Raw genomic sequence first — 27,378 nt, forward strand, 5'->3', positions numbered from 1 at the left:
GCACATCCATAAATTCCCACTACAGAGAACGCAGCACAGGGTCCTGCCATCACATCGCTGCGGTGACAGGCAGAGGACACTGCCAGGGGCTAATGCAAGAGAGTTTTCTCCCTCCTTTCCATTTGCAAAAGTCAAATTCCCCTTTACCATGTCCCATCCCTCCCTAAGGAAGGGATTAAACTTCTCTTAAGTTTCTCCCTTGGGCTGCACCTGCCTCTGTTGCTATCCCTGACACACCAGTCCCAGGCCCTTTCCTGAAAAGTCCAGAAAAAAAAAGTTTCTGCTCCCTTCCTGCCCTCCCCTGTCCCCCTGAACTGCAGCTCCCTGGGGGTAAATCCCCAGCAGGAGGCGCCGGAGGAGTCTGGAGCCCCAAACTACTGCAGTCTTCCCCCAGAAGCTGCAAAACCCTTCCCACAGCTTTTTCCTTTCCCACTGTGCCCAGCATGTCTCAGTCCACTGCAGGCTGCTCCAAGGCATGGCAAGCTTCCTGAATGAATGATTTAGGTCAGATTATATGGATAGTAACTGCCCATTAAAGCAAGCCCTGGATGCAGTTGTACAGTCTTGGTCAGCCTAAATGAAACTTGCAATGCGTTGGTTTTTTATCTCTGAACACAGCAGCATCAAACCTCAGGGGGCACTGAACTCAATAGGTTGCCTCCTGTCTTACTCATCAGGCTGCATTACTATGAGACATAACTGCCTTTCTCTTTCCTCCCCCTCAGCTATCCCACACATATGCACTTTGAGGAGACAGCCCAAAAATGCACCTTCACCACTCCGACTGTGCTGTGCCTACAAATAAAGGCGTTTGCTTCCTACTGGCTGTGCAGTGCTGCAGGAGCAGCTGTTTCCAGGGCTGCAAGCTGACAGAATGGCTTCTCTCTCTGCAGCAAAATCTGCAGACTCATAGCATCTGATCAGATTTCTGAACATCTGATCTCCAGACTGACTGGTCTTAACCCAAACTTCAGATGTTACCAGATTTAAAGATCATGTTAGTTACATGAACAATCCAGGTTGTGCCACTTCTTTGTTCAAATTAGTGGAAACAAGAGCACTTCCATGCTCACAAATCACTTGGATAAATACAACAGAAGGAGCATCCCAACCTTAGAGAAAGTTATACACGTCCCTAGACGCTGTGGATAATGTGACAACTTCCTCTTTGCTATCTCTATGTACACACTCAAAAAAAAGAAAGATTAAAAGCAAGTTACACGCAGCCACTCAAAGCAAAAAAACAAAAGAAATTAATCAAACTCCTTTCCACATTGAGTGTGCAATGGGTATAACAAACTAGGTATCTTTTCCTGAAATCATATAAAGTTATCTTGAAATCTTTTTCCCAGTACTTCAAAAGCACAAGTACATATTAGGGCTTGTACAAATGTCTTCACTGAAACCTTTTAAAGCATATTCCTCCTTATGATGACAAACCACTGTCTTAACTGATCAAGAAGTGCTACTTCTATGCTTTAGTTTTAATGATATTGCCACACGTTGTAGAGCCACATCAGTCTGCCAGATACTGCATGTACATAAATTGAGAGAGAGCCTGCTCTTATGCACTTGCAATGTAATTAGGCAAGCAAAAGCTGGGAAGGAAAAATGTTCGCTGAAAATCTGAGGCACTTAAGACCCAGCCTCTAAGCTGTTGCTTTCCACAGCAAAGGAGCTGCAAATGCATTTCAGGAGTAGTGCCTGACTTGCCCAAGCTTACACAAAGCACAAGGACTTCCTTAAACCTGGTTACAACCATTTTTGGGCTGTCTCTATGGACTGTGCTTAGATCTGTTTTTCTCATGATACCAGGGGGCTTTTTAGCCCATGAGCATAAAGGAAACATTTCCCAACAATACAACAAAAACGTATCCACGCAGGATTATTCCTCTAAACACAGTGATAGCATATAGACTCCTCATACCATTCTGAGGTGTCACTGAAGGATGCGATCCACTCTCCTTAATGTAACAGTACGTGGTGCAGTAACACAGCGGTTTATCCTCTGACTTTATCCTTTACCAAGTGAAAGTTTCCAGGAATTCCAGTTCAAAGCACAGGACTGGGAGAGAGAACCTTGGCTGGATTTATAATGCATGAACTGATGCAAGTGTAGCAACTCAAACTGGCACAAAAACCCTCCTGGTTTAATGGTTTAGCAAATTACATACTTGAGAACCCCTTCCTACAATCTCCTTATGCTCACTTCTTGTTCCCATCCATTTTATCATTTTGATATCTATATACTAGAAAAAGTGTTGTTCAAGTACACATAACCATTATTCTGACGTGCTGTATGTCAGAGGGCTCTCTCAGCTTTCCCAAAGGTCATCCCATCGGCAGCCAGGCACAGACCAGGACGCAGTGAGAATCCACCCATAAAACTCTTCACTGCAAACAAATAGCAGCTTTCCACTGCTGCCCAGCTGTATTATTCTGTAGTGCAGACCACTGTACTGAAAGGTGAAACATGACCTCTCATGTTTGGCTTCAGTATTTGAAATATGCTTATGATAGCTTCACAAACATCCCCTTATGGATTCCATCAACAGGAGCAGAAAAATGAGAGATAAAACGATGTATCTGGCTAACTCATCTTTCCTAATCCTCTGCCTACTCAGAGCTATTCTCTGCAGCACCCTCTCAAGTACTTTATCTTACCTCATAATAAATGGCCAGGTTATTCTCCCTGAAAAGCAAAGTTAATACCATTTCTAGTCAGTTCTAATGGTCGTGTTTGTGAATCAGCAGACCCTTGAAGATTTATCTCTTTATTTTTTAGTGTGGAGGCCTAGAAACTGCACTCCTTTCAGCTGCTGCAGGAATTTCATCCCAATTGCAATGGACCAGGTAGGTAAAGCAAATAATCTCCCACCCCCCTGTTGCTTAATTACTGGGGCCGTGTAAGTGCACATTTCACCATTTCTGCTGTCAGACAGGAAGCAGACAATCACTTACAAGGTAACACTTACAACCATCTGCTCAACAGCCACAACACCCCTTTGAGACTTCAGAGTAACTAAAACAAATGACTGAGTAGCTTTTGGCAATGCCAAATAAACAGACTGAGACCAGTTAGTTATAGATGCTAAGTGCTTCTGAAGTTATTTCAATAACACATTTGTCTTACGCAAAAGCCAAAGTCGTGCTGCAAGTTTCTACTAACCTGAGGGCTTTTAAAGGGTCCAAGAGAGTGACAATGCAAGTGCTGAAAATACTAAACCTAAAAGTCTTTAAGGTCCAGATGTCCAGAAAAACAGAGACTAACTCCAAACTCCTACTGGCATCAATTAACTACAGAGGAAACCTATCCTGGGAACAGGATTAGACAGAGAATAAGATTGTGAAAAGAGTTCATGAATGTACATTGAGCAAATAAGAAAAATATGATTATGATGATTAACCTAGCTGAAAAGAATCAGTAAAGATTTATTCATGTAAACATTTTGCAAATGCATAGAAGATACAAACAAAATGCTGGAACAGCTAAATTTAGCTCAGCATTTAAGTTTTCACCACTAGTCACAGAAAGGGCTAAGAGCTCCTCATCAGGATAGTAGAAATTTTAAAAGAGTGAGTATGATTGATCCTGATCTAACCAAGCCTTGCCTTCTGTTGTGAGGATCATGGAATGCCTAAAGGCAGAAGGCAGTCCTTAGTACCTGCCCAGGGCTCCCCGAAACATGTATCATGCTCTCGCTAACAGTGGAACAGCCTACTCCCAGGCTGAGCTGATCCTCCCACACTATGAGACTAACTATATTTTAGGCTTCATAGTCATAGACGGCGATGGCTGTCACATAACTTTATAGCTGTTCAGATGCAGTAACATAAGACAAAAGCCTGCGAGCTTGTCAAAACTCCAAACCCTGAAAAATTAAATATTTTTGTTATTCAGCAATGAAAGACCGCAAGACCTGCCTGTGACACAAAGTTTCAGGGTTCCAGTTTTGAGCAATTCCCTTTTCACTCCCCCACACTCAAAAAGAAAAAAAAAAAAAAAAAAGAAAAACCCAACAGCAGTTTTATTGGGAGTGACACATTTCTATTTCCCTCAAAAAAATGCACAAATAAAAAGAAAAAACAACCACCTCTCATCTGCCTTTATTAGTAGCATCAAGAAAACACTTGAATTCTCACGGCTAACATATGCCATGAGAGCCTCTCAATCAGGCTGTATAATTTATAATTTAATCTATGTATTAGAGTGGTGCAAAGCTATTTTCTCTCTAGGAGAAGTAGTGCCAGAGATTAAACCCCTGCAGACCTCTGCAAATGTTTCAATTAAGTTATATTGGCGTAAAACCAGAGCGATAGGCTGCACTTTGTATTCTATCCCACATATGCATAAATCCTTGACTATCATCCTTAATAACCAAATATAATACCAAGAATCTGATGCATGCAGGAAGATCTGATGTAGGAAATTAGGTGCACTGGCTGCAGAAGTTTAGTAATTTTTATTCATATACTGCAGAGCTGAGCTTCAGCTCGCTGCTGTGAAACTTAACTAGTCAACACACTGCAGTACAACAGTCAGACAGTTTTATTGCTCACTTTCCTTCTGTGTTTTATGGTCAGCAGTACATGCCAGACTATTAAATAATGGGATGCTTATATCTTGCTAAGAAATGCTTGCACATGTGCATGGGGGAAGATTATACACATACTAAAAGGTAGAGGTGGCTTTGTGTGCACTCCACATCAATTTTATTGCTGTATATGCAACAAGGAGAAAAATCTCTCAAAGGTTTAAAGAATAATTGAGTTATAGGGAAAGTATTCCTCAATTGCTCATCCAGATTTTGTGATCAAAGGAAGAACATATCGTGGTAACTGGGAATTCAGACTAAGCTTAAATTCCCTGCAGACCACAGATGTAAGATCTCTCTGTCTTTTCATTGTGCATGCAGTCCACAAATGAATACTCATTTTGACCCACATTTTATCTTTACTGTCATTCATACTGGAAAGATTTTGGAAGGAAATAGAGTCTCCAGCTGCATTATGAGACTTTCATATGCTCTCAGCTGTATTGTAAATGCAGTCTCCTCTCTTCTACCCACTCTCACCAACAGAACTAACTTCAGCTGGCGCAGCCAATATGTGGTCAGCAGAAATGGGAAAACAGGAAAATATTCACACTGCTTGCCTCTGGGTATTGCTGCTGCTATGAGTATTCAACTTCAAAAAATGAGGGATATTAAATTTCTCCTGTTATCATCTACAGTTGCTCAAGCACATGTTCTTACAACATACATCCCTTGAACAAAACTACATATACATAGTTATTTTCACTGAGCATTTAAAACTTTGCAGTAGTCATAGAGCTGGTTTCCCAGAGCAACTCTTCGGGGCATACCAACACTTAGGGTTTGTCTTTGCTCCTTAATGTGCAGGTAGTTCACTGTGCTGATGTGAACATCTCAGGTCTTTCATCGAGTCCATTGCTTAACAGGCACGAGGACAGACCATAAGGAGAAAACACCACTGTGTAATGGCACAGGGAAATGAAGATTTGTAGGGGTACATATTCATCTGCCCCTACAGATAAAGACACATGACATGTAATTCATCTTTTCCTGCAAGAATAATTTTAACAAGCTGTAATTTTTCAAAGGAATTTGAAGGAGTTTTGTGCCCAAATTCCTTTGGGATTCAATGGGAATTGGGCATTTAGAGACATGTGAAATTATGTTTGATAGATATGTAGGCAGAGCACTCTGCTTTCAGCCAGCTCAATCGCATTCACTTCAATTTATTATTACTTTGAGAAGGAATTGGGTAAGAACAGTAATTCAGAAACACTGAAGACGGAAAACTATTACAACCACATTGTGAAGAGCGTTTTCATGTGGTGAAAAAGGTTTCCAAGACAAAAATATAAGGAGTGACTTAGATAAGCCACTGGAAGGGAAAAAGAACATGCTAGAGGTTATAAAAACCAGCAAGGTGAACAGACAGACATCGACTCTATTGCTTTGTTCCAACCCCAGCATGCCACTGCTGCAAGACACCTACACCATATGCCTATCAGTTGCTCTACGATGTACCATAAGATCCAACTCACTGATTCCAATCTTGCATAATCCAGTGTAAACTGGATGTTACAACCATTAAGATTGATGAATTAATACTAATGAATACAGAGTAAAAATTGTGTTCTATAACGCACCAAATTTTATGGCATCATAAAATACCACTTTTTGGGTGACAGCTTTAAGACAGGTAAGATCACTCACAAGGACACAAAAGGAACAGGTAAAGCTCAGATCACCAGGTAGCCTCAAGCAAGAGGGCTTCAGCGAAGCCTACAGCCCAGTGCCAACTTACTACGAGCTTCTGATGCGGCCCTTGGCCTCCTGAGTCTAAGCCCTCCCTTCTCAGCTGGCTGAAGACCCATCCAGAGCAATGAAGCTTTGCAAATGAGTAACTGATCTCTTTCCAAATGAGCTGAGTGGGCTTTTTTCAAACCACTTACATTGCTCTGCAGCTGGCAAGGTAGGGGAGTTTTATTTGTCCAAGAACCTTTTTGTTTATGTTTAATTGCTTGGAATGAAACAAAAGCAGAACAACTATTTAGAGTTGGGAGTTAAGAACTAACCCTTGAAACTGCAAGGAGGAATCTGCCATCAGATTTTGTGGCCTAGTTTGGAGTCCTGATCTGAAGAGTAAACAAAGCTAATGAATCTTCTAATTAAGCATTCATTGATAGAGTTCAGATGAAAGAAGTGGCTGGCTGTTTCCTCTAGCTCTTGTAATCAAGAGACAGAACAAACTCAAAGTGAGCAAATTAATGTTACTGTGCACAGCAAACCAGAATTGGTGTAAGCGATAATAAAATAATGAAAGCTGCTCAGGCACTTACTATATATGGCACAAACAAAGCAAATAGCTGCTCAAAAGCAATAAATTAAATACTTATTAGCATTTCTTCTGTGTCTTCCAGATACTGTATTTCAGTCCTTGCAGACAAAATTCTGCATGGGCTTTGACAATTCATGTTAGCGTTGTCTCATATTAAAAGGGCTGTTTGGAATACACGAAGACGACTTCCTAAAATGTAAGATTCGTTCCAATTCATAGAAAAAAAATGCAGCAGGATTAAGATAATCAAAGTAGAACAGACCATTTTCATTTGCACATTTCAGTTGAACTCATTCAGAGATTCTGGTATAATTTTAGACATATACATAAGATCTAGGTTCCTAACTTCAGGGCAAGGGAAAGAAAAGGGGACCCATTACTCCTGCTTGTGACTTTCAAAATATTCCCCTGATAGGTGACATACAACAGCAGTATAGGTGACTTCCCCTGATATTAATGACATAAACAGCAGTTTTCAAGCGTGTTCTGCACAGGGTCAAAATTTCAAACCAGCCCAGACAGATGTAGAAATTCTAGCACGCATGAGAATAAACCCCAAAGAAATGTCTTCAGGGTTCCCCCCCCACTCCTAGAAGTTTTAAAGAAAGAAGTAGCTATAAACACAGAAAGCATCGTAGGGCAACTTCAAAATCCTAAACGAGACTTTTTTTCAGATGTAGTTCCCAGGGGTTTCAATGAGAATTCTCTTTTTCAGTGTTTGCAACACACCTCTCTGTGGTAAGATCAATAAGAGGACCTGTAGGGACAGCGTGGCCGTAGGCACGTGTTACTGCGTTCCCGTAGCACTAAATACTGGCACAAAGTGCTGACTGCTACAATGGACCCGTTCCAGCTCTCCCCTCTCTCCTTCAGAACTGCTCTGATCAATCTTATCGATAAAAATAAATCAATCCATAAAACATGGTGCCACTGAATGCCAATATGTTGATTTTTGAATTTGCAGTAAATTTATTAACAGTTACAGAACACTGGGAAAGGAAATCGCTTAATCATACTTTACTATGTATAGTATCTCTCATCTGCCTGTTTTGTGAGTATAGGTACCATGCTCTTACCATTTCATTTTATATATTGTCTAAAAAAAATGATGTTGCACAACACATCAGAGCTACGTAACATTTTCATCAGTGGGAGTGCCCTATTCCCCACTCTCTCAGACCTGCACCCTTATGAAGTAGGAACAACAGTTAAAAAAAAGTACAAACAATGCTTTTACTTTTCTGACTTAGGACTACTCCATTTCTGTGCAAGTTCAAAATAAGCAGGCACAGCTCTTTTTATGCTTCTGAAATAAGACTAGGAGCAGACAATGCAGACTTCACCCTGCCATCCACCTCAACCCAAACGTACCTGTTACACTTTCTTCTGAGGAAACCATTCTTTGATTAAAAAAGGCAAACCCCAATCGACTTCAGTGCCCAAGCGTTTTGCAGCATAAGGGAACTTTCACTGATTCTGGTGGCGTTCAAGTAACTTCTTGGTGCCCAGTGAGGCCCAAGCACAGGCCTTAGGCCTAAACTCTTCCTCAAGGAAACGCCATTTGCGGATGAGTAAATGGTAATTACATAGTATGTAGCAGAGGAAAATGTACAAACAGGAACGTGTTGTCATGGAGTTGCCCGCTTTTGCCTAAGCAGCAGTAGCACGTGACTGCACAGCTGCCATTTTATCACATCACTACTGTTATTTCTGTTATCATTCGTGATGATAATTTGCATTATTCAGGTCAGCCAACCTAGGGGAGGTTTGCAAGGGGTGACCCTGGCCTTGGGATTCTTGTACCTCAAGTTTGTGTTGGATGAAATCACGATACTCACACCTAACGAAAACAGCAAGAGCACGGCTTTAGCTTCAGCAGATGGGAAGGGGCACGATGCTGAGCTGCTGGGTGACTCAGCGCATCTCCAGTCTTAAACAAAGATGAGACAAACAGCACAGACCATTTCATTCTAGTTGGAAGCCAGTCTTTATCCTGTTCCTCTGTTCACTGCTACTTCAATGATGTTTCTAATAATATATCAAGAGGCTAGATTACACGCTGCATTATGGCACAAAGCAACAAAAGGGAGACAAAGGGAATGGGGAAATCGTAGTCAGCGCTACCCTGAACCTGGAAATACAAAATTCCGAAGCAGGATGCCTTCAGTAGTAGCTTTCTTTTTCTTATAGTAGCAAAGCTTCATCCTTACCTCTGAGTCACACTGAAACCCAACACTGCAGGGCTGTCTGCAGACACACTTTCCCATCTTCCTGGCACACACCGCTGGCAGAGAGGAAGGGGTTTTCCACTCATTTTCCCTCTCTAAAAAAGTATGAGAAAGAATATTAACAGCCTACAATTACAAAGCTTATTTTCCTGGGATATGAAGTTATTTTTAGAAGCTGAGGTACATTCATTTATTAATACATGGCATAAAAAATGATACCATTAATAATTAAATCTTATGCTCAAATTGAATGGAGGGGAGATTAGCATAAATCCACTGGCATGAAACAAGGTATGCCCGTTTGCAGTAGTTGAGTATCCCAGAAGAATCTGCGTTTAGAAGGTCACTGAATCTCTGACCAAGCCTGCTGGGAAGCTTTCCATCTGCTATAACGTCTTCCCTGGGTGCTCTGCAAGCTACCTAAGCTACCTCTTTTGGGCCAAAGCCAAACCCAATCTCAGTTAAAGCTAAAATATATTAGCACATAAAACTATACCTGAGCTGTCGTCCTTTGCTTATTCAATGTCTGAATAATGAATAGCTGTTCTAACATGCATGAATGCAACTGCTACGGAAATTTAAATCACAAATTTTGATTAAAATTTTGAGTAGAGGCCTCACTTGCAGTGCTTGTAAATTGGGAGCAATTCTGTTGATCTTCATGGGGACACTTCAGATTTGCAAAATAACATCTCTCATCGGCTCTACTGTGATGTAGTGACGCACGAGCCTTTACTAGCTCTTAGTACAGTTCATTCCATCTAGCATCAGCTCAGATGGAAAGAGATTGTAGTTTTGTACCTCTGAAAGGCTGCTGCCCTTCACAGCTTAAGATCCCTCATAGTCAAGTACCCTAAAACCTATGGAAACACTATGGATACCACACACAGGTAATGTTCTGTTTGAGGTCGCTAGAAGATAGTAGGAAACATGATTAAATCAACCCGGCTCTACCTTTCGTAGATAACTGGTATTAAGCAAACACTTCTTTGTGCCAGAAATACTTAACTACCATTGCAATTAGTGACAGACGTACAGTCTTTCCCCTTTAAGAAGCAACTAAGGATTTTAGTGGTATGTCTCTCTTAATATATGTCCCCCAACCCACACCTACGTTTACTCTTTCCTCAAGAAAACTTTGTTTCGTAATATATTTGCCCTTCTGACTCAAATTATCATTGCGTTTTTGAGCAGCCAATGAAGTCTGTGCTCAATATATTCCTCATTTACTTCTCACGAATCTCTACTACATAAATACTGTTTTCTTTTAATCAACCAGTGGCTAATAATCTGGCTCAGAGGTAGCAATCAAATTTTAGTCTCTGTGTTAGCCAGATTAGGCAAGGATATTCAGTCCCCACGGCGCAAATCTCAGACAGACTTGCCTCTAGAGAATCTCAAGGAACAGAGGAAGCAAAGCTCAGTAACTAGAGGTTGATGTATTCTGCTAGGACTGCAAACCATGCTCTGTATTTGTTTCTTCATTCATGTAATTACCTGGTTATTAGGAACCACTTGTAATAAAGGACATGGCAGGGACTGCAGGAGCTCCAAGAGCGCACACACCTTGTGAAAACTGCAAATAGAAGGAAAAAATCCGCCATTTCTGCACGCGGTCTGGGGGGGTTGAGGTGCAGCGAGGGCTGTGTGCACCCCAGCCTTGCACTGGGCCTCCCAAAGACCCCGGCCCCAATATGGGGTTCGCAACAGCCCCCCAGGGGTCCTGCCAGGGCAGCCTGTGGGAAGGGGAGGCCGAGGGCTGAGGGGTGCTTGGCGCAACCCTGGGGGGCAGCCGCTAGGCCTGAGGCGAGGCGAGCCCAAATGGGCCTGGGGTGGGCCTGAGGCGAGGCGGGTCCATAGCGGGCCTGGGGTGGGCCTGAGGCGGGCCCGAGAGAGGCCACAAGCAGCCCCAAGCCTGGGTAAGTCACCGGGGAGCACCAATCGGCCCCGCCGCACCCCCCGCACCCGCGGCGAGGCGCGGAGCGGCGCTACGCGAGGCGCGGAGCGGGACGTACCTCAGCGCGGCAGCGCTCCGCCCCGGCCCCGCCCGGCGACCGCTCCCGCCTTCCCGCCCTCCCTTCCCGCCGATAAATAGGGGCGGTCGGGCAGCGCCGTTCCGCAGAGCCGCCGCCGTCTCGCCCGCAACCATGAGCTCGTACGGCTACGACCCGTTCTTCCCCGCCTACAAGCGGCGGTACGCCGAGAGCCCGCGGCTCCACGTCTCGGCGATGCGCAGCAGCGGCGGCGGCTACAGCTCGGCGCGCTCGGCGTACTCCAGCCTCTCGGCGCCCGTCTCCTCCGTGTCGGTGCGGCGCAGCTACGCCACCTCCAGCGCCTCGGGCTCCCTCCTGCACTCGGTGGACAGCCTCGACCTCAGCCAGGTGGCGGCCATCAGCAACGACCTCAAGTCGATCCGCAGCCAGGAGCGGGCGCAGCTGCAGGACCTCAACGACCGCTTCGCCTGTTTCATCGAGCGGGTGCACGAGCTGGAGCAGCAGAACAAGGTGCTGGAGGCCGAGCTGCTGGTGCTGCGGCAGAAACACGCCGAGCCCTCCCGCTTCCGCGCCCTCTACGAGCAGGAGATCCGCGAGCTGCGCCTGGCCGCCGAGGAGGCGGCGAGCGAGAAGCAGGCGCTGCAGGGCGAGCGGGAGAGCCTGGAGGAGACGCTGCGCGGGCTGCAGGCGCGCTACGAGGAGGAGGTGCTGAGCCGGGAGGACGCGGAGGCGCGGCTGCTGGAGGTGCGCAAGGGCGCGGACGAGGCGGCGCTGGCGCGGGCGGAGCTGGAGAAGCGGGTGGACAGCTTGCTGGACGAGCTGGCCTTCCTCAAGAAGGTGCATGAGGAGGAGCTGGCGGAGCTGCAGGCGCAGATCCAGTACGCGCACCTCTCGGTGGAGATGGACGTGTCGGCCAAGCCCGACCTCTCCGCCGCCCTGCGCGACATCCGCGCCCAGTACGAGAAGCTGGCGGCTCGCAACATGCAGAACGCCGAGGAGTGGTTCCGCAGCCGCTTCACCGTCCTCAGCGAGAGTGCGGCCAAGAACACCGACGCCGTCCGCGCCGCCAAGGACGAGGTGTCCGAGAGCCGCCGGCTGCTCAAGGCCAAGACGCTGGAGATCGAGGCCACCCGCGGCATGAACGAGGCGCTGGAGAAGCAGCTTCAGGAGCTGGAAGAGAAGCAGAGCGCCGACATCTCCGCCCTGCAGGTGCGGGGGGGCGGGGGGGTGGTGGTGGTGGGGGGGGATCGCAACGAGCTCATCCACAAACCCTGCGGCTGGGGGACGTGGCTGAACCGTGAGGTAGCGTGGAGGGGTCGTGCAGAACGCCACGGAGCATGATGCATGCTCCATCGTAGGCATACACCCGTTCAGCCTTAACTATAGCCTCAGATGGAAGATATCCTTCAGCTAAAACTAGCAAAAGCACACGGAGGTTAAAAGTGAAACAAGTTTCATGCATGCTTCAGTCCTTGGATAGCAGCAAATCGGGCTCTTAACATTGAGTAGGGATGGAATAGTAAAGCAGGGTAGATATAGGGGTGGGAAAACGCTGCCAGGAAGGTGAGCTCTGGTAAATGCCCCCTTTTTGGGCTTAGAGGGGAGTTGGAGCTGTCTCTGTCTGCTAGAGCAAGGTTAAGGTAACGGGATTGGAGAAGTGCCCTGCAAGGTATTATTGCTAGAGAGAGAACTAAGAATTTTACGTTGTCAATATTGTTGCTTCCAACAGGATACAATCAACAAATTAGAGAATGAGCTGAGAACCACGAAGAGTGAAATGGCTCGGTACTTGAAGGAATATCAAGATCTGCTCAATGTGAAAATGGCCCTGGACATCGAAATTGCAGCATATAGGTATGATGGGGGGAATGTTTTAGTAAGTCAGAACTCGGATCAGGTTCCAGTTCTTTCTTAAGAGAAAACGTTTTATTTATCATTCCTTCAGCAGAAATTTTCATAGGTAGATGTCAGAGTTTAATCAGGTCTTCTCCATTGTCTTGCTGTTGGAAGAAGCAGTGCTTTTGAGGTAAAATATTTGCTTAAAGCAAAATCTTCAGTGCAACAAACTTCAGTGAGTATAATAGCATGTACATGTATGCATATGGAACCCTTAGTTTGGCCATATGTGATCTCAGTCCTCCGTCTTTACAGATAAAAAATACCTGTTGTGTACTTACAGTGAAGAGATTTTATCAGTGGAACTTCCTAATACAGATGGCTCTGTTCTCAAAATCGGAAATCCCTTGCATGCTTTTGAGAACGGGCTTTGTTTCTAACTCACAGAAGCAATCTCCTGCAAAGCAAATATTTTACAGCAGAATTGCTGCTAAGTAGCTGTTTAATGTTTTGTCTCAGATACTGTTAGAAATAGCAAATGCTGAAACTGATTTTTTTTTTTGGAATGCCACAAGGGGGAATATTGAGAAAGCTGCTCTAAACCTTGTCTAATAGCTAAACAGACCATCAGATTGTTACAGCTGCACTGTTCTCTGCAACCCTGCAGGCTACCGAAATACAGCTCTTAACTTCACCTGCTGTAGGAACCTAATCCAAGAGGGGTTTTTGCCCATTATTTCTTCTAACAAGGAAAAGTATTAATTCACCAGTAATGCACATGTCAAGCTTCTAAATTATTCCAAGAAGATAGGGTAACGTTGCCACATGGTTATTAATTATGGGCTAGTTTTTGCACTTTTTAAGTATGCAGTCTCTAGGGCTTGTGCTGCTCAAAGCATTGTTGTAGCTTGGTCCGTAGCTGAATCTGCTGAATACTGCTGCAGCATAACCAAGTCATTTCTGCCTGCTTTTTCTGGTAGGAAACTGCTGGAAGGTGAAGAGACCCGACTCAGTTTCACTAGTGTTGGAAGCATCACCAGTGGCTACACCCAGGCTGCCCCGACTTTTGGCAGGTCTGCCTACAGTGGTCTCCAGTCCAGCTCCTACTTGATGACAACCCGTTCCTTCCCCACGTACTACTCCAGTCACGTCCAGGAAGAGCAGATTGAAATAGAGGAAACAATTGAGGCTGCTAAAGTGGCAGAAGCCAAGGCAGCCCCTGCAGAAGAAGGTGAGGAGGAGGAGAAAGAGGAAGGTGAGGAAGAAGCAGGAGGTGAAGAGGCTGAAGAAGAGGAGGAAGGTACTTACAGTTACTTTCAAATCCCTCTCTTCCATGCTTCATCCTGCTCATAGGGGGTAAAACCCAGAAATCATGATGATAAAGTCTAATGATTAGACTGCTCTCATTGTCTGCTCACATGGGCAAAGGATTGGGGGATTCAGCACACAGCATTTAAGCAGGAAAGCCTGAATATTGAATGGAAGTTAGGGTAAATGTTCAATATCAGGCAGATTATAGGACTGATTACACTCCCTTGGAAATCACTGGTGTTTTTTCCATTCAAGTTTCCAAAAACAAGAACGTGATAATGCTTGAATAGCGTGTGATGTTACATTCATATGGCAGCAAGCAGTACTTAAGTACAGACATCCTCAAAAAGAGGAACAAAGACATCCTGAGCTAAATACTAATTCCCAGAGTAGCCCATGATAACGGGAACATCAGCTGATGTCTGTGGATGGAACTTGGGTTCAGTGGATAGCAGTATCTATTGCCTGAGGTCTAGGTAGTTTTCTTGTTCAAAGTATCTGCCACTTCCTTGCTGCCCTATAATTTATTTACTGAACTCACATTTTAAAGAAAAGGAATGTTATCCAGCGTGGCTTTTCCCAACTTGAGTTGCGTAGCTTAAGTCCTTCAGAGCTAAACATACCTGAAATGCATTGGTTACCATTGAACTATTTGGGGAGTTCATTAGTGTAAAGATTAATTATAATGAAATGATGGCTAAAGAGCCAATCGAGGAACAATGGCAAGACTCCTTTTTGACCTCAAGTCTTTGGAGAAGGCTTAAAGCATTGAGTCCACAGGCAATATCTTTCAAGGCCATGATTTTGAAAATACCTATAAAGCGTTTTCGTCCTGAAATCTAGGACAAGTTGGTTGTGCTGTTCTGTTGTTCTCCCTTGCAAGTCCTAGATAAGTGTCCCTGCTTTCATGCAAAATCAGTTGCCAGCCCATCATGTTTAGCTGGCTGTCATCCGATCGCGTGGGGTTGGAGGGTGCAGGTATGCTGGCTCCCATTGAATTGGGGTGAGAAACAGTACATAGGTGTGAAATACTTCTTTTTGTCTTTCAAAGGTGCTAAGGAAGAATCTGAAGAAGCCAAAGAGGGTGAGGAAGAGGAAGGAGAAGGGGAAGAAACAGCAGCTGAAGAAGGGGAGGAGTCTCAGGAAACTGCTGAGGAAACTGCTGAGGAGGAGAAGGAAGAGAAAGAAGCAGCAGGAAAGGAAGAGAGTGAAGTGAAGAAGAAGGCTTAATTTTTAGGCAGTCTAGCCTTCTCATCAGGTCAACAGAATAAATGATGATTGACTGAGCTAAAATTGCAGTCTCACATATTTAATTCAGTGACCACTGAGGTTTAAAGTTAATGATTTATGATGTTTCTCTCTGTGCAGAGTATCAGTATGCTTGCAGAGCACCCACTGGCTTGCTCCCTGAATGCCGCATGGTCTACACGTATGAATTCAGGGGTTATGTCTTTCTTGGGTGATTCAGAACCTTAAAATTTAAAACGGGGGAAAAAAAATAAGTCATGGGAATGAAAGTTATCTTTAACTTGTATTTAAAATAATTATGGAAACCTTGGGTGGGTAAAATAATGGAGGCTTCAATAAGTATGTGCAATAAAGCTAGTCAATAAAGTTACAGAAATGCTTACACAGATTCCTTGTATGTGTCGTGTGTCACTTAAAAGGTTGATAAAGTGCTGTATCCTGCTCATCTTTCAAGCCTGTGTAACAGGATAGAGGATACTGGTTTCTGTTTCTAGCTGATATGCTCTGGGGACTAATAGGTGGACAGAATTTCTTGATGGGGCTGTAAAATTTCACATGGAAAAGCTACAACGGTAAAAATACTGTGCTGTTTGCTTTGTGATGGGTCTCTCTGGGCTGTTGGATGCACACAAGCACAAGCCCCCTTTTGCCTCTTGAAAAAAGAAATTTTAACAAACCAGTACAGAAGCCAAAGCAAACATGGCTGTTGGATACTGGTAGGAAGTTGTTCAATGTCTGACAGATCAGTGATGAAAGGGAAGAATGACTGGATGTAGCTGAGGTTTGGAGCAATTATTCTTAAAAAAAAAAAAAAAAAGGGGGCAAGCTGTGGTGAGGTGTTAGAAGGAAGGATGATGTTGGGGGTGTTCTTCCTGCTAATTGAGCTGCCTTTCCAGGGTTCTGCCTTAAGTCAATCCACTAGGGAGGGAAGAAGTGCATTTTCTTCTGAGAATTTGTCAGGACCTTTTAAAGCTTTGACTGAGCCAAAGGCAGGTCTAACCTGTGATCAGGCACAAACTAGGAACAGCTCAAGCAGTGGCAAAGCCTGGCAATTCTGAAAGCAATGTCAATGGCCTGTGCTCTGAGCCTAATTAGCTAAAGCTGATGCATAGAATTAAACCTTGTGCTAAGGGCAAGTACTAGCCTATTGCTGCAAATCAAACTGTTTTAAATAACAGGTTTCCGTGGGTTTAGTTTAAAAGGGGCATTACATGGCCGTGCTGAAACTTCACAGTCAAATTTAGCTAGGTGGATTTTTGCATAGGATTTTGGGGTAACTTAATTTTGTATGCTGACTTCATGGTATCAGTTGATTTCTGTTGGTTTTCCTTGATGGCTACATTCAGAGAGAAAAAGTGTCTTTAGGGGTGTTCGGGAAAGCATCTCCCTTTTCAGTGCCGAAAGTTACAAAGAAGATGATGATGGATGAGGTAAGTACTTAATTCTTTCCTTCCATGTTACCAAGAAAAATGGTAGGAAAAAACTTTTGTAAAACTATTCAGTAAACAGAGCTTGTATGCATATGTAATAATTCCAGTAACTCCTGTTCAGGAAGTTCTAGTATAATTTCCAAATGCTTAATTCCCCCCCCCCACACACACACTTTCTTGGAGTTTTTGATGCTTTTGAGAACCAAAAGACAATTTTCCCCTTCTTCAGCAACATCTCTTTTAAGTCTTTCTTTTCACATTTCCCTGCTGCTTTTAATAGAGATTTTTGTGCATGTGTTTATGCAGACTCACAAAGCAGATTTTATTTTCTATCACCAGGAAAGCAGCGATGAGCTGTGGGGGGTACTTGCAGTACCAGGGGCCGGAGACTTGACTGTGCTCTTTGCTCAGTGCTTTTAAAAGTTATTGATGGGCTTGCAGGAGACCTGCTCCTTTTGGTACGTGATACCCTCAGTCCAAACAGCGGAATGTTGAGTCTAAGAGATGGTGCTTGGAAACTCACTTAAGTGCCTAGCGTGGCATTTCAGGTGGGAGAGAGGTTCTGCTCCTACAGAGCAAAAAACACGTTACACACCAGATCAGAGGTCATTGCAGCCGTTAAAGCCAAACCACTGTTAAATAGATGGGCATGTATTAAAACCAGTGCCCCATCCCGCCTTCCTCCAAGCACTCGGCGCTCCTTTTAACTTCAATACCTGATTTTGCTTCCTCTTTCACGTCTGCTTTTGCAGATAAACTCCTCTTTCTTTCAGCCCTTCGTATCCCTTTCACTTCTGGGCAGCCTTACAGCTTGCAGCTCTCCAAAGTGTTGCAACCAGGCTGCTAGGGATGCTCTCAAAGCAGCACATTTAGAGATACACAGCAAACACGTTTCTCCTTGCAGTGTATCTCTGTCCGATCCCTGCTCCTTACGTTATTTTTAATGTATTGCAGCTAGAGGAGAGATTTCACGACTGCAGGAAATGTGTGAGTCACAGCCGTGGCAATGAGCTGCAGAAAGGGACAAGCGGCAGTGACCATCCAGCCTGGTTTGTCACCCCCAGGCCTGCCTTGCTGCTAAGGTAAACTGGTGGGAGCGAGGATGGAAGCGTGTGTTTGCGTGCCAAGATGCTCTCAGGGTTGTGGGGTCCTACTGGCAACACTTGTTTTACCTTTGGGAATCCAGGAGCTCGCTTTGACGCAATGCAGTAAAAGCAGGCAGAGGGAGACACGATAGAAACTTTAACCCAAGTTGCAGCTTCGAATAAAGCCACGAGTCTGTCCCTGAATTTTCTCTTGCTGTTTGGGCAGACGGGGTCTGGATCAGGCTGAGATTTCATCACAGGGAAGACAAATACAAGGAGGTCCTGAATGCTTTTTTTGAGATACACATACACACGCACTCCCCTTCTGCTTAGCAAGAGGAAAATTTGTACAAATATCCAGATTCTAGCAATTTACCTTCTAGTAACTAAGTAATTGGCAATTCATCATCTGCTGCCTTCCTAGATTAGTTAAGGGTAGTTTAATCCTGAACAGAGAAGGAAGAAAGCCCACGTGTGGGTGGGAAGAGCATAGACCCCGATGCCTGGAGAAAATTCTAGTGCCCCACTCAGCTCCCCGGCAAGTGCAACCTATTTGTGTTTTGTAACACTTCCCAGTTTGTTTCCACCTGAAATTTGGTTCTGGGATGCTGCAAATCCCTGAATCGTAGCATCTCCGCAAACCAGTACAATAAAAAAATCCCGGTTTAGGGCCCTCCAGCTCCTGAAGTCACAGGGGTCTTGATAGCCCGCTTCAAATAAGACACATAAATCTTCACAGTAACTTCCTTTAATTATTGTTTTTCCCTTCACGGAGTCTTTCGTATTGATTAATGAACTTCTGTGTCTGAAAGTAATTAATCCCTTCACTGGTTATGCAGAGTCTGAAGAAATAATTGGTGTGGAACAGGCAAATAACATACTATTTATGCATCTCTGCCCTGGAATTATGCTATCTTTTGAAACTGTGTGATTGCAGATGTCAGTAGACAAAACCTCTTGGCAACATTAAATGTTAATCGGTTCTTACAGTTTTATAAATATTTAGAAATGTGTTAACCAGTTGCTTATTTCTCTCAGGATTTGATGGAAACGTTTGCAGCGGGAAATAAACTAAACTCATAAATTTATTTTGTGTGTTAGAGCAGAAAAAGAAATTCAGTTGTGGGTAATAACTAAAGGCTGCAATATGTTTTGGGTGGAAAAGGGGGGAGGAAATGAGGATATTTTGAAATACATGGTGCCATGGAGCCCAGGAGTTTGCTTCTCACACAGGCTATGCAGTGAATTCCCAAAACCATTCAGGAAAATCGAGGTATCCTGGGCCGAAGTGTTGATACAGCCCCTTTGTACAAGAAACTGCAATCCTGGTTGGACTGCCAATGTGCAGCAGAATCAAAACCACACAAATAATAGTAATCTCTAGGTCCTTGTAGCTGTATCCTACCAGAACTGAAAAGAAAGCATAACAGGAGAAATAGCCCATTTGGGATCCCACCTGTACCTGTGTAAGCCCACGGTAACAACATGTTCTTGAGCCTCCCACTGACATTGAACTTGAATTCACTGTACAAGGTCACCCTTCTTCATCTCGATGCTGAAGATGCCCAACTTCCTAAGCCCACTGGCTTTGCAGTTTGTGGCATTTTAGCAGATTCTAGAACTTATTTGGAAGCATGTAAACAGAACATTTTATGTTAAATACTGGTCTCTGGTCTACTTTTTGGTTTTAGTGGTGATGTTCTCTTGGACTAGGTGATCTTCAAGGTCCCTTCCAACCTAGATGATTCTGCGATTCTGTGATAATTTTGATTAGACCCAAGAGAAAATAGGTTCGATGCTCACAAACCATTGGGCATTTCTATATTTAAGCATAACTTGGTGCAAACACATACAGACAAGAGGTGAGTGTGACTGGGCTACTTAACTTCTTAATCATAAAGATAGAGTTGTTTTTATGTCACAGGCACATGTAACTTTCACAAATAAGCTCACTACAGAGAAGCTGCCACTTAATTGGCTACCTCTGCTTTAATTAAACGTCACTCAACCAGCAAGCTGTTGAGCACAGATTTCATTATTGATATCAGCAGGAGAAACAGTCATTACTTTGCTACACAAAGACATTCAGATTTATTTGAAAGGCTTATCTGCTGTGGGCTTTCTACAATTTCTCCAGTGAAGAACATGCAGAACCCTTTCAGTTAAAAACTACTTGATCTTCAATTATTGATAGGGTAAAGAATTGGAACGCGTATGCAAATCATAGATTTTGATCAGACCCTCAATTAGCCAACAGATTTCAGGACAGTCCATGGACTGAACCCAGGTGTAAAAATTATTTGCACTTCTTTGCTAGTTACAGGAGGTAAGGCAGTAGCAGTGTTCTTCATTTTCCCTTTGAAATGTGATAGAAATAAACACCCTATTAATCCCATAATAAGACCTATTAGTTCCCCAAATTGGAGTTGGGGCCCTCCTCTTTTCCCCTTGGTTTCATTTGTCTCCATTTATTTTCCATTTGGTGGGATTTTAGAGGGCCCTTTAATTGGCTTTCTTCTTAATAAAGCCAACCTGGATGTGGCAGAAGAGATAGGCCAAGGTTTAGGAGGCCTTTCTACTGGAAATTTTAAAATACATTAGTTTGGTTTTATCTGTCAGTCATACCAGGTATAATCTGAGCCCTTCCCAGCCTCAGTTCAGACTCTGGAAGGGTCTAATTTCTACAGCTATTTTGAAAAATGGACAAATATATAAAAAAGGAGTTAAGAATATTTTTGATATATGATATCAGTATCATCTCTGGCAGAGTTTCCTTTTTCCAGGAATTTATTTGCTCTTGATTCTGGAATTTTGTGTTTAGAGGCAGATTGCACCTGTTGATCATTTGAGGCAAAGAATTGATAAGGATGTTCCCATATAATTAAGGCAGGAGGGGAAAAAAAATAATCAGACACTACCCCATTTCGATGAACACATGGTGTCTTGGTTGAGATTACTTAATGAGTCTTTGCACACTTAAGTGACAAGCTGGTGTCATAGAAGATACCATGACCAGTTGTGGTTCACAGCCAGGCAATCTTCCCAGGAACATCAAGGAATGATCTGGAAATTGCCACATCTTTAAGGCTCTCCTTGCACATTGAGACTAGCATGCAGGGAGGAAAATTATACTTGCAGCAGAGTTTAACACTTTTACACTTGGTACAAGCAGCATTGCTGAGGTAAGTGATGTTAGCAGCACATGGCTGAGAGACCCTCCCCTTGCCAGCAAAAGCAACTGCAAGCCCTCCAAGCACCTGAAGGCCAGGCAGTGGGATTCAATAGAGTCCTCTTTGCTCTAGAAAGAATGGGATATGGTTCTTAATTATTTGCTTAAACCAGCTCAAGTGTTTGTGTTACATTACAAGAAATTTGTTCAGCATATCCCATTCAAACTTGTTTTCTAAATGAGGACACCAAGATAAAACTCAAGCAACTTTTCAAGCCATGCAACTGTGCTCCTGTTCAGGACAGAGTATGGAACTTCAGGGAAGGATCCAAGTTGGAAAAAAGTCACCAGACAAGTCATGTTTTCAGTATTGACCTTTATTGAGCAAGAACTGCTGTGACTTTTACATCAAACAACAAAAGGTTGCATACTGTGCATGTCAACTAGGTTCTCCCATGAGCAAAAGTCCACCCTAATTGCACCAGTGAGGTAAACATAATTATTTATAAGTAGCTTTTTTTAAGGCTAGGAGAGTTCTGGTTCTCATGAATATTCTATTACTGTTTTCTGTTTGTTTTTGGCTCAGTTGGTTCTTTGCATAATACATCTTAAGTCGTTCCTCAGATATGTCCCTCCAACAGCTCAGGAAATTCAAAAGCTTCCTCTGCACATTTCATCTCATGCACTATTATTAGTATTATTTTAGATCCCCAAGCTCTGTGGAGGGAGTACATCTTGAGCCTGCATGCATTCCCCCCCCCTCCCCTATATTGCACAAAAAAGTAAAATACTGTGTGTCTGGAGCCTCCATGAGAGAACCCGTTCTGCTTTGAAGCCGTCACTCACATGCATTTTGCAGCTGTCATATGGCTTAACCTTTTGCACCGACCCAAGCTCTTTATTTTTTTTTAATTTAGCTATGATTTATTTTATTCGGTCTCTTTAATCTCTTTTACTACAGCATGTGAAGTAACTTTCTCCACTTTCTTGGTGGACACTAATTTCTCCTCAAAGCTTTCTTCATGTTCCTCTACCTTCTGAGTGACTGTCACCGACTTTGTGATGTATGTGGTTGTACTGTCCCCACCTTCACTAATGATTTTCTCTGCTTTTTTGGTTACTACAATTTTCTCACCTTTATCATCAATTGGGCTCACATCTAGGCCATTGGTGACAACTCCCTTGTCTTCCTCCTCAATCTCCTTCTCTTTGGATTCCTCCTCTTCCTTTTTCTCCTCCACCTCACCATTCACTGCAATGTCTTCTTTCCTGGACTCCTTCTCTACCTCTGCACTAATTTTTGTTACCTTTGTGACAGTGATGGTCTCCTCCACCACAGCCTTTTCATCTTTGACTGGGGAGGCCGGCTTCTCTGGAGAACGGGGCTTCTCCGGGGTCGCTGGCTTTTCTGGAGAGCGAGGTTTTTCTGGGGTCGCCGGCTTTTCCGGGGAGCGGGGCTTCTCCGGCGTCGCCGGCTTCTCCGGGGTCGCTGCTTTCTCTGGGGTTGCAGGCTTCTCCGGTGTCACAGGCTTCTCCGGGGTTGCTGCCTTGTCTGGAGAGGTTACCTTTGGTGTCGCTGGCTTCTCCGGAGATGCCACTTTCTCTTCCTCCTTGGCTGGTTTCTCACCACCTTTCTCCACCTTCTGTTCTTTTCCTGCTTCTGCAGCTGTTTCTTTCTGGACCGCCTTGGCTGGCTCCGTGACAGGGGATTTAGGGGGCGATTTAGGGGGCGACTTTGCGGGAGGTGTTTTGACCTTCTCCACCTTTGCTGCTACCTCTTCAGCTTTGCCCTTGGCCTCAGCTTCTTCCACCTCTTCCTCAGCCTCCTCCCCTTCTTCCTTTTCCTCTATTTCTTCTTTTTCAGAACCACCTTCTTCTGCTGCGTCAGATTTTGCAGCTTCTTCCTCCTCTGCTTCCTCTTCCTCCTTTTCTTCTTCCTCAGGTGCAGCTGCTTGTTCTGCAGCAGCCTTCTCAGAAACAATTTCTTCCTCTACAGCTGCTTCTTCTGCTTTTTCTTCCTCCTGTTCTTCTTGCTGGGCCTTGGCTGCCATTTCTTCTGCAATAGCTGCTAGGGCATCTTCCATTTCAGACTTTTCATCCTCTACCTTCGTCTCCTCAATGATTTCTTCTACAAACTTGTGCTGGACCTTCAGCTTTGGTGGTTCTATTTTTGTTTTCTGAATTTTAGTGGATGCTATTGTGACAGATGGTTGTCTGTGCGTGAATATGGGTCCAGTAATGCTTCCAGAGAAGGCACTGAATCTTGTCTCTTCACCCTCCAGTAGCTTCCTAAGGGAATCAGAAGGAGAAAAAAAAAAAAAAATGAGCATAGAAACCTAATGTAAGGGACAGCTATTAGAATATTTCCCTGTCAGCAGGATGAAACCAGTTTGTATGTGGAATATGCTGGAGCTGATCAGCATAATCTATCCCTTACAGCCCCAGTTCAGCTTTCCTTGAATCAGCTCTTTTGCAAAATTCATATTCAGCAAAGAGCTTTTAGCTTGGCTTGCATGTGGCAAGTGTAACACCTTTTGCTGATCGGTTGAAATTCATCCTTAACGCCAAAAACTTCATTATGGCATAAGTCAGCACAGAGTATGGCAAAAATGATTAACTTCATAGGATGCATTATGACCTTGGCAAAGTGAGAATCTGACACAGCCAACCGACCCAAATCAAATATTGTGGCCGAGACATTCAAAGCCAACGAGACCCTACGTCCTAGGTCAATAGTTTGGGCACCCACCTTCCTTGTGCAATTATGAAAACGGAAGAGACTTTTGTTCAGCTGACTTTGGCAGCAAATGCTATCTGTGTGTTTGCCTGAACAACCTCACGAATTTAGGCAGATCTGCAGATCGGTTCTTTGTTTTTGCTTTTCTTATATTCAAATGCATGTTTTTCATCTAAGCCTGTGACCCAGAAAAATCAGTAGTTCTCTGATAAGAGTTCTGAAGTGATGCAAAGGAGACTAAAAAAACCTGCCAGGTGATGGCAATAGCAAGCAACGTTCCTGCTCCAGATTAGAGTGGCTGCCTTTAAAGGAAAGTTGAGCAAGAAAAGCAAAAGTGTTTGTGACAAGCAGATGAGCACTCCCCGCTTGAAACCATGATCAAGCAAGTGCGCTGTCTCTCTGGAGCGATAAAAGGGAATTCAAGTGACAAGCACAGCTTGCACGGCATATACAAAGCAAACACGAATTAAAAATAAACTTGTCTTTTGCTGCATCTTTTGCTTTTGTAAACAAGGGCAGAATGCGGCAGCGGGGTGCCACTGCACTCAGTCGTGCTACCCTGTGCCCACGGAGCTCGCCGGGAGCTTCGCCCCCGATGACCAGCGAGCTGGTCGCTAATGACCTCTGGGTGCTTACTCCACGGTCTGTGTAGGTTTTGAGAGGGTTGTAATAATTTAGTCAGGCTCTAATTTTACTTGTTCGCTGCATGCGGATATTTCCTATCTGTGGTAAAGCTCCCCAAGCCAGCAGCATCTGCAGTGCTATTAATATTCCAGACATGTCTGCAATGATCCTACTGTACCTGTATGCAGCAATTTCGATATCCAAGGCCATCTTGACATTGAGGAGGTCCTGGTATTCCCTCAAGTGACGTGCCATTTCCCACTTCGTTCCTCTAAGCTCGTTCTCCAGCTGATGAATCGTGTCCTGCAACAGAGATGCAGAAACCCTCTGTGACACAGACATACGCTTCGCGGGAAAAGTTCCCGGACGGGACTTTCAGAAACTCTTTCTGCCACCTTGAGAGGCGGTGCCAGCATCAGAGCAGGACCCCCCCCCCCCCCCCCCCACTCCCAGCTCCTGGGGGGGTCTCCCCGCCATCTCCCTCCCGCTGCAGCCATCATCTCCAGCTTCCCCGGGGGTGGTACCCGGACACCACTCCCCCCACTCCGGGGGTCCTCCCCGACATCTCCCTCCCGCTGCAGCCATCACCTCCGGCTCCCCCTGGGGTGGTACCCGGACACCCCCCCGCCTCGCTGCCATCTCCCTCCCGCTGCAGCCATCGCCTCCAGCTCTCCCGGGGGTGGTACCCGGCCATCCCCTCCACCCTGCGGGGGCCTCCCCGCTACCTGATAGGTGCTGAGGTCGTTGTTGTGGCGCTCCTCGATGTCGCTGAGCTGCCGCTCCAGCGACTCCTTGGTGCCGCGCACCGACTCCAGCTCGATGCTCTTGGACTGCAGCTGCCGGCGGTACTCGGCGATCTCCTCCTTGGCGGAGCGGATGGCCTCCTTGTTCTGCTCGGCCGCCTCCGTCAGCTTGGCGTAGCGGCACTTGAACCACTCCTCGGCCTGGTGCATGTTGTGGTCGGACTGGCACTCCAGCTGGGCGCGGATCTCCTTCAGCGCCGTGGTGAGGTCGGTCTTCAGGTAGTCCTTCCTCTCCACCGTGGCGTGGGACGCCTGGAGCTGCGCCAGCAGCTCGGCCACCTCCTCCTCGTGGTTGCCCCGCAGGAAGGCCACCTCGTCCTGCAGCGACTGCACCTTCTTGTCCAGCTCCGCCCGCATCAGCGAGGCCTCCTCCATCTCCTTGCGCAGGGCGCGGATGGTGGCCTCCGTCTCGTCGCGCAGCCGCGCCTCATCCTCGAAGCGCTCCCGCAGGCGCTGGATGTCCTCCTCGATGTGCTCCGAGTCCAGCTGGATCTGCGCCTTCTCGTGGCTCACCTGCTCCAGCGCCCCGCGCAACTCCCGCAGCTCCTGCTCGTAGGCATCGCTCAGCTGCGCCCGCCCGGCGTGTTTCTGCCGCAGCGCGGCCAGCTCCGCCTCGATCTCCTTGTTCTGCTGCTCCAGGTAATGCACCTTCTCGATGTAGCCGGCGAAGCGGTCGTTCAGCCCCTGCAGCTGCTCCTTCTCGTTGGAGCGGCTCAGCTTCAGCTCGGCCGCGCCGTTCAGCAGCGAGGACTGGCTCACGTCCAGGCTCTCGGCCGAGCTCAGCACCGTGGAGCCGTAGGCGGCCCGCGACCCCCCCAGGTTGGGGCGCTTGTAGGAGGAGGACACGGTGCTGCCCGAGCCCCGCGACCAGGACTGGGAGCGGAACCCGCTGGACGGGGAGGCGCTGGCGCGGCTGTAGGTAGCCCGGGTCTCGGTCACCCGGCGGTACGAGGGGTTGCCCAGGGGCTCCATGGTGTAGCTCATGGCGGGGCACTCGGGGGGTGGCGGGCGGCGGCGCAGCGCTGCTCCGGCCAACGCCGCCCCCTTATATAGCCCGGCCGGGCGGCGGCGGGGCGGCCCGACACGTGTGCGGGGGGCGGCCCCCCCCCCGGCCCTGCCCCGGCCCCGCCTCCCCGCTCCGCCTCCCGCCCCGGCCCCGCTCCCCCTTCCCTTTCCTCTTCCCGGCCCCCAGCCCCTGGTGCCCCCCCATGCCCCTTCCCCGTCCTCCCTTCCCCTCGCTGCCTTCCCCCGCTCCCCCTTTCTCCCTTCCCACTGCTCCTCCCCCCCCATTTCCCATCCCCTTCCCCTTGCCCCCGCTCCCCCATTCCCTTCTTTCTCCCCCTTGCTCCCCCTTTCCCCTGCTCCTTCCCTCCTGCCCCTGCTCCCTTCTCTCCCCTTCCCTAGGCCATCACCCTCTTTCTTTTCCTTCTTTTCCTTCTTTTATTTTTTAAATTATTTCTTTTCCTTATTTAATTTTTTTCTTTTCTTTCTTTTCTTCCTCTAATTCCTTTTCCTTCTTTTCTTTATTTCATCGCTTTCCTCTCTTTCCTCTCGTTTCTCTCTTTCCTCTCTTTTCTCTCTTTTTCCTCTCTTTCCCCTCTCTTCTCTCTCTTCTCTCCCGCCCCAGCCCCCCCTCCCGCAGCGGCCATGGCGGAGCGGAGCGCGGTGCCGGCACCGGGCCGCTGCCGGGAGCGGCGGAGCCCACAGGGTAGGGCCGGCCGGGCCGGGGCCGGTGGCGGGGCCGGTTTCGGGGCCGGTGGCGGGGCCGGTGGCGGGGCCGGGGCCGGGCCGGCGGCTGCAGCACCACGGGCAGCTCCCGCGGGGCCGCCGGGGGCCGCCTGCGCCGGGCAGCCCCGGGGCGAGCGAGGGGCAGCGGGGGTCCCAAGGTGTATCCAGACCCCCCCCATCCCCCGGATCCCCCCTCCCCAGGCGGGGTCTGACATCTGAAGGTCACCGGCGCGGGGGGGCGGGGGGGTGGGGGGGAGCGGGGGGGTTCGCCGGGCGCTTTGCGGCAACCGGAGCTCCCGGCAACGGCTTCGGCTC

General features: G+C 46.4%; 2 protein-coding genes across 3 annotated transcripts; one reads left to right on the plus strand and one right to left on the minus strand.

The window, feature by feature from the left end:
• Positions 1–11,206: 11,206 nt before the first annotated feature.
• On the plus strand, positions 11,207–15,873 carry NEFL (neurofilament light chain). Of its 2 annotated transcripts, none has more exons than XM_074808198.1 (4): positions 11,207–12,301; positions 12,822–12,946; positions 13,909–14,228; positions 15,291–15,873. In XM_074808198.1, the coding sequence occupies exons 1-4, from the start codon at positions 11,246–11,248 to the stop codon at positions 15,467–15,469; spliced, it is 1,680 nt and encodes a 559-aa protein (XP_074664299.1). In that variant the 5' UTR covers positions 11,207–11,245; the 3' UTR covers positions 15,470–15,873. The 2 variants fall into 2 exon arrangements, with proteins under 2 accessions (XP_074664299.1, XP_074664300.1); XM_074808199.1 differs by having other exon boundaries at positions 13,909–14,159.
• Positions 15,874–21,530: 5,657 nt separating this feature from the next.
• On the minus strand, positions 21,531–26,343 carry NEFM (neurofilament medium chain). The gene is made up of 3 exons (XM_074808193.1): positions 25,258–26,343; positions 24,711–24,835; positions 21,531–23,460 (listed from the first exon to the last, which is right to left on the minus strand). Exons 1-3 carry the CDS (start codon positions 26,317–26,319, stop codon positions 22,101–22,103), a joined length of 2,547 nt encoding a protein of 848 aa, XP_074664294.1. The 5' UTR covers positions 26,320–26,343; the 3' UTR covers positions 21,531–22,100.
• Positions 26,344–27,378: the final 1,035 nt, after the last annotated feature.

The sequence above is a fragment of the Strix aluco genome, chromosome 28 (genome assembly GCF_031877795.1).
Source record: "Strix aluco isolate bStrAlu1 chromosome 28, bStrAlu1.hap1, whole genome shotgun sequence".
NCBI classification, from domain to species: domain Eukaryota; kingdom Metazoa; phylum Chordata; class Aves; order Strigiformes; family Strigidae; genus Strix; species Strix aluco.

What these genes read in the sequence shown, in the direction of transcription:
- NEFL (XM_074808198.1), top strand. Translation starts at nt 11,246, where the DNA reads ATGAGCTCGTACGGCTACGACCCGTTCTTCCCCGCCTACAAGCGGCGG. An exon ending in CCGACATCTCCGCCCTGCAG is followed by an intron (nt 12,302 to 12,821) that starts GTGCGGGGGGGC and finishes TGCTTCCAACAG; the next exon opens with GATACAATCAACAAATTAGA. An exon ending in ATCGAAATTGCAGCATATAG is followed by an intron (nt 12,947 to 13,908) that starts GTATGATGGGGG and finishes TTTTTCTGGTAG; the next exon opens with GAAACTGCTGGAAGGTGAAG.
- NEFM (XM_074808193.1), bottom strand. Translation starts at nt 26,319, where the DNA reads ATGAGCTACACCATGGAGCCCCTGGGCAACCCCTCGTACCGCCGGGTG. An exon ending in ACGACCTCAGCACCTATCAG is followed by an intron (nt 24,836 to 25,257) that starts GTAGCGGGGAGG and finishes TCTCTGTTGCAG; the next exon opens with GACACGATTCATCAGCTGGA. An exon ending in ATCGAAATTGCTGCATACAG is followed by an intron (nt 23,461 to 24,710) that starts GTACAGTAGGAT and finishes TGATTCCCTTAG; the next exon opens with GAAGCTACTGGAGGGTGAAG.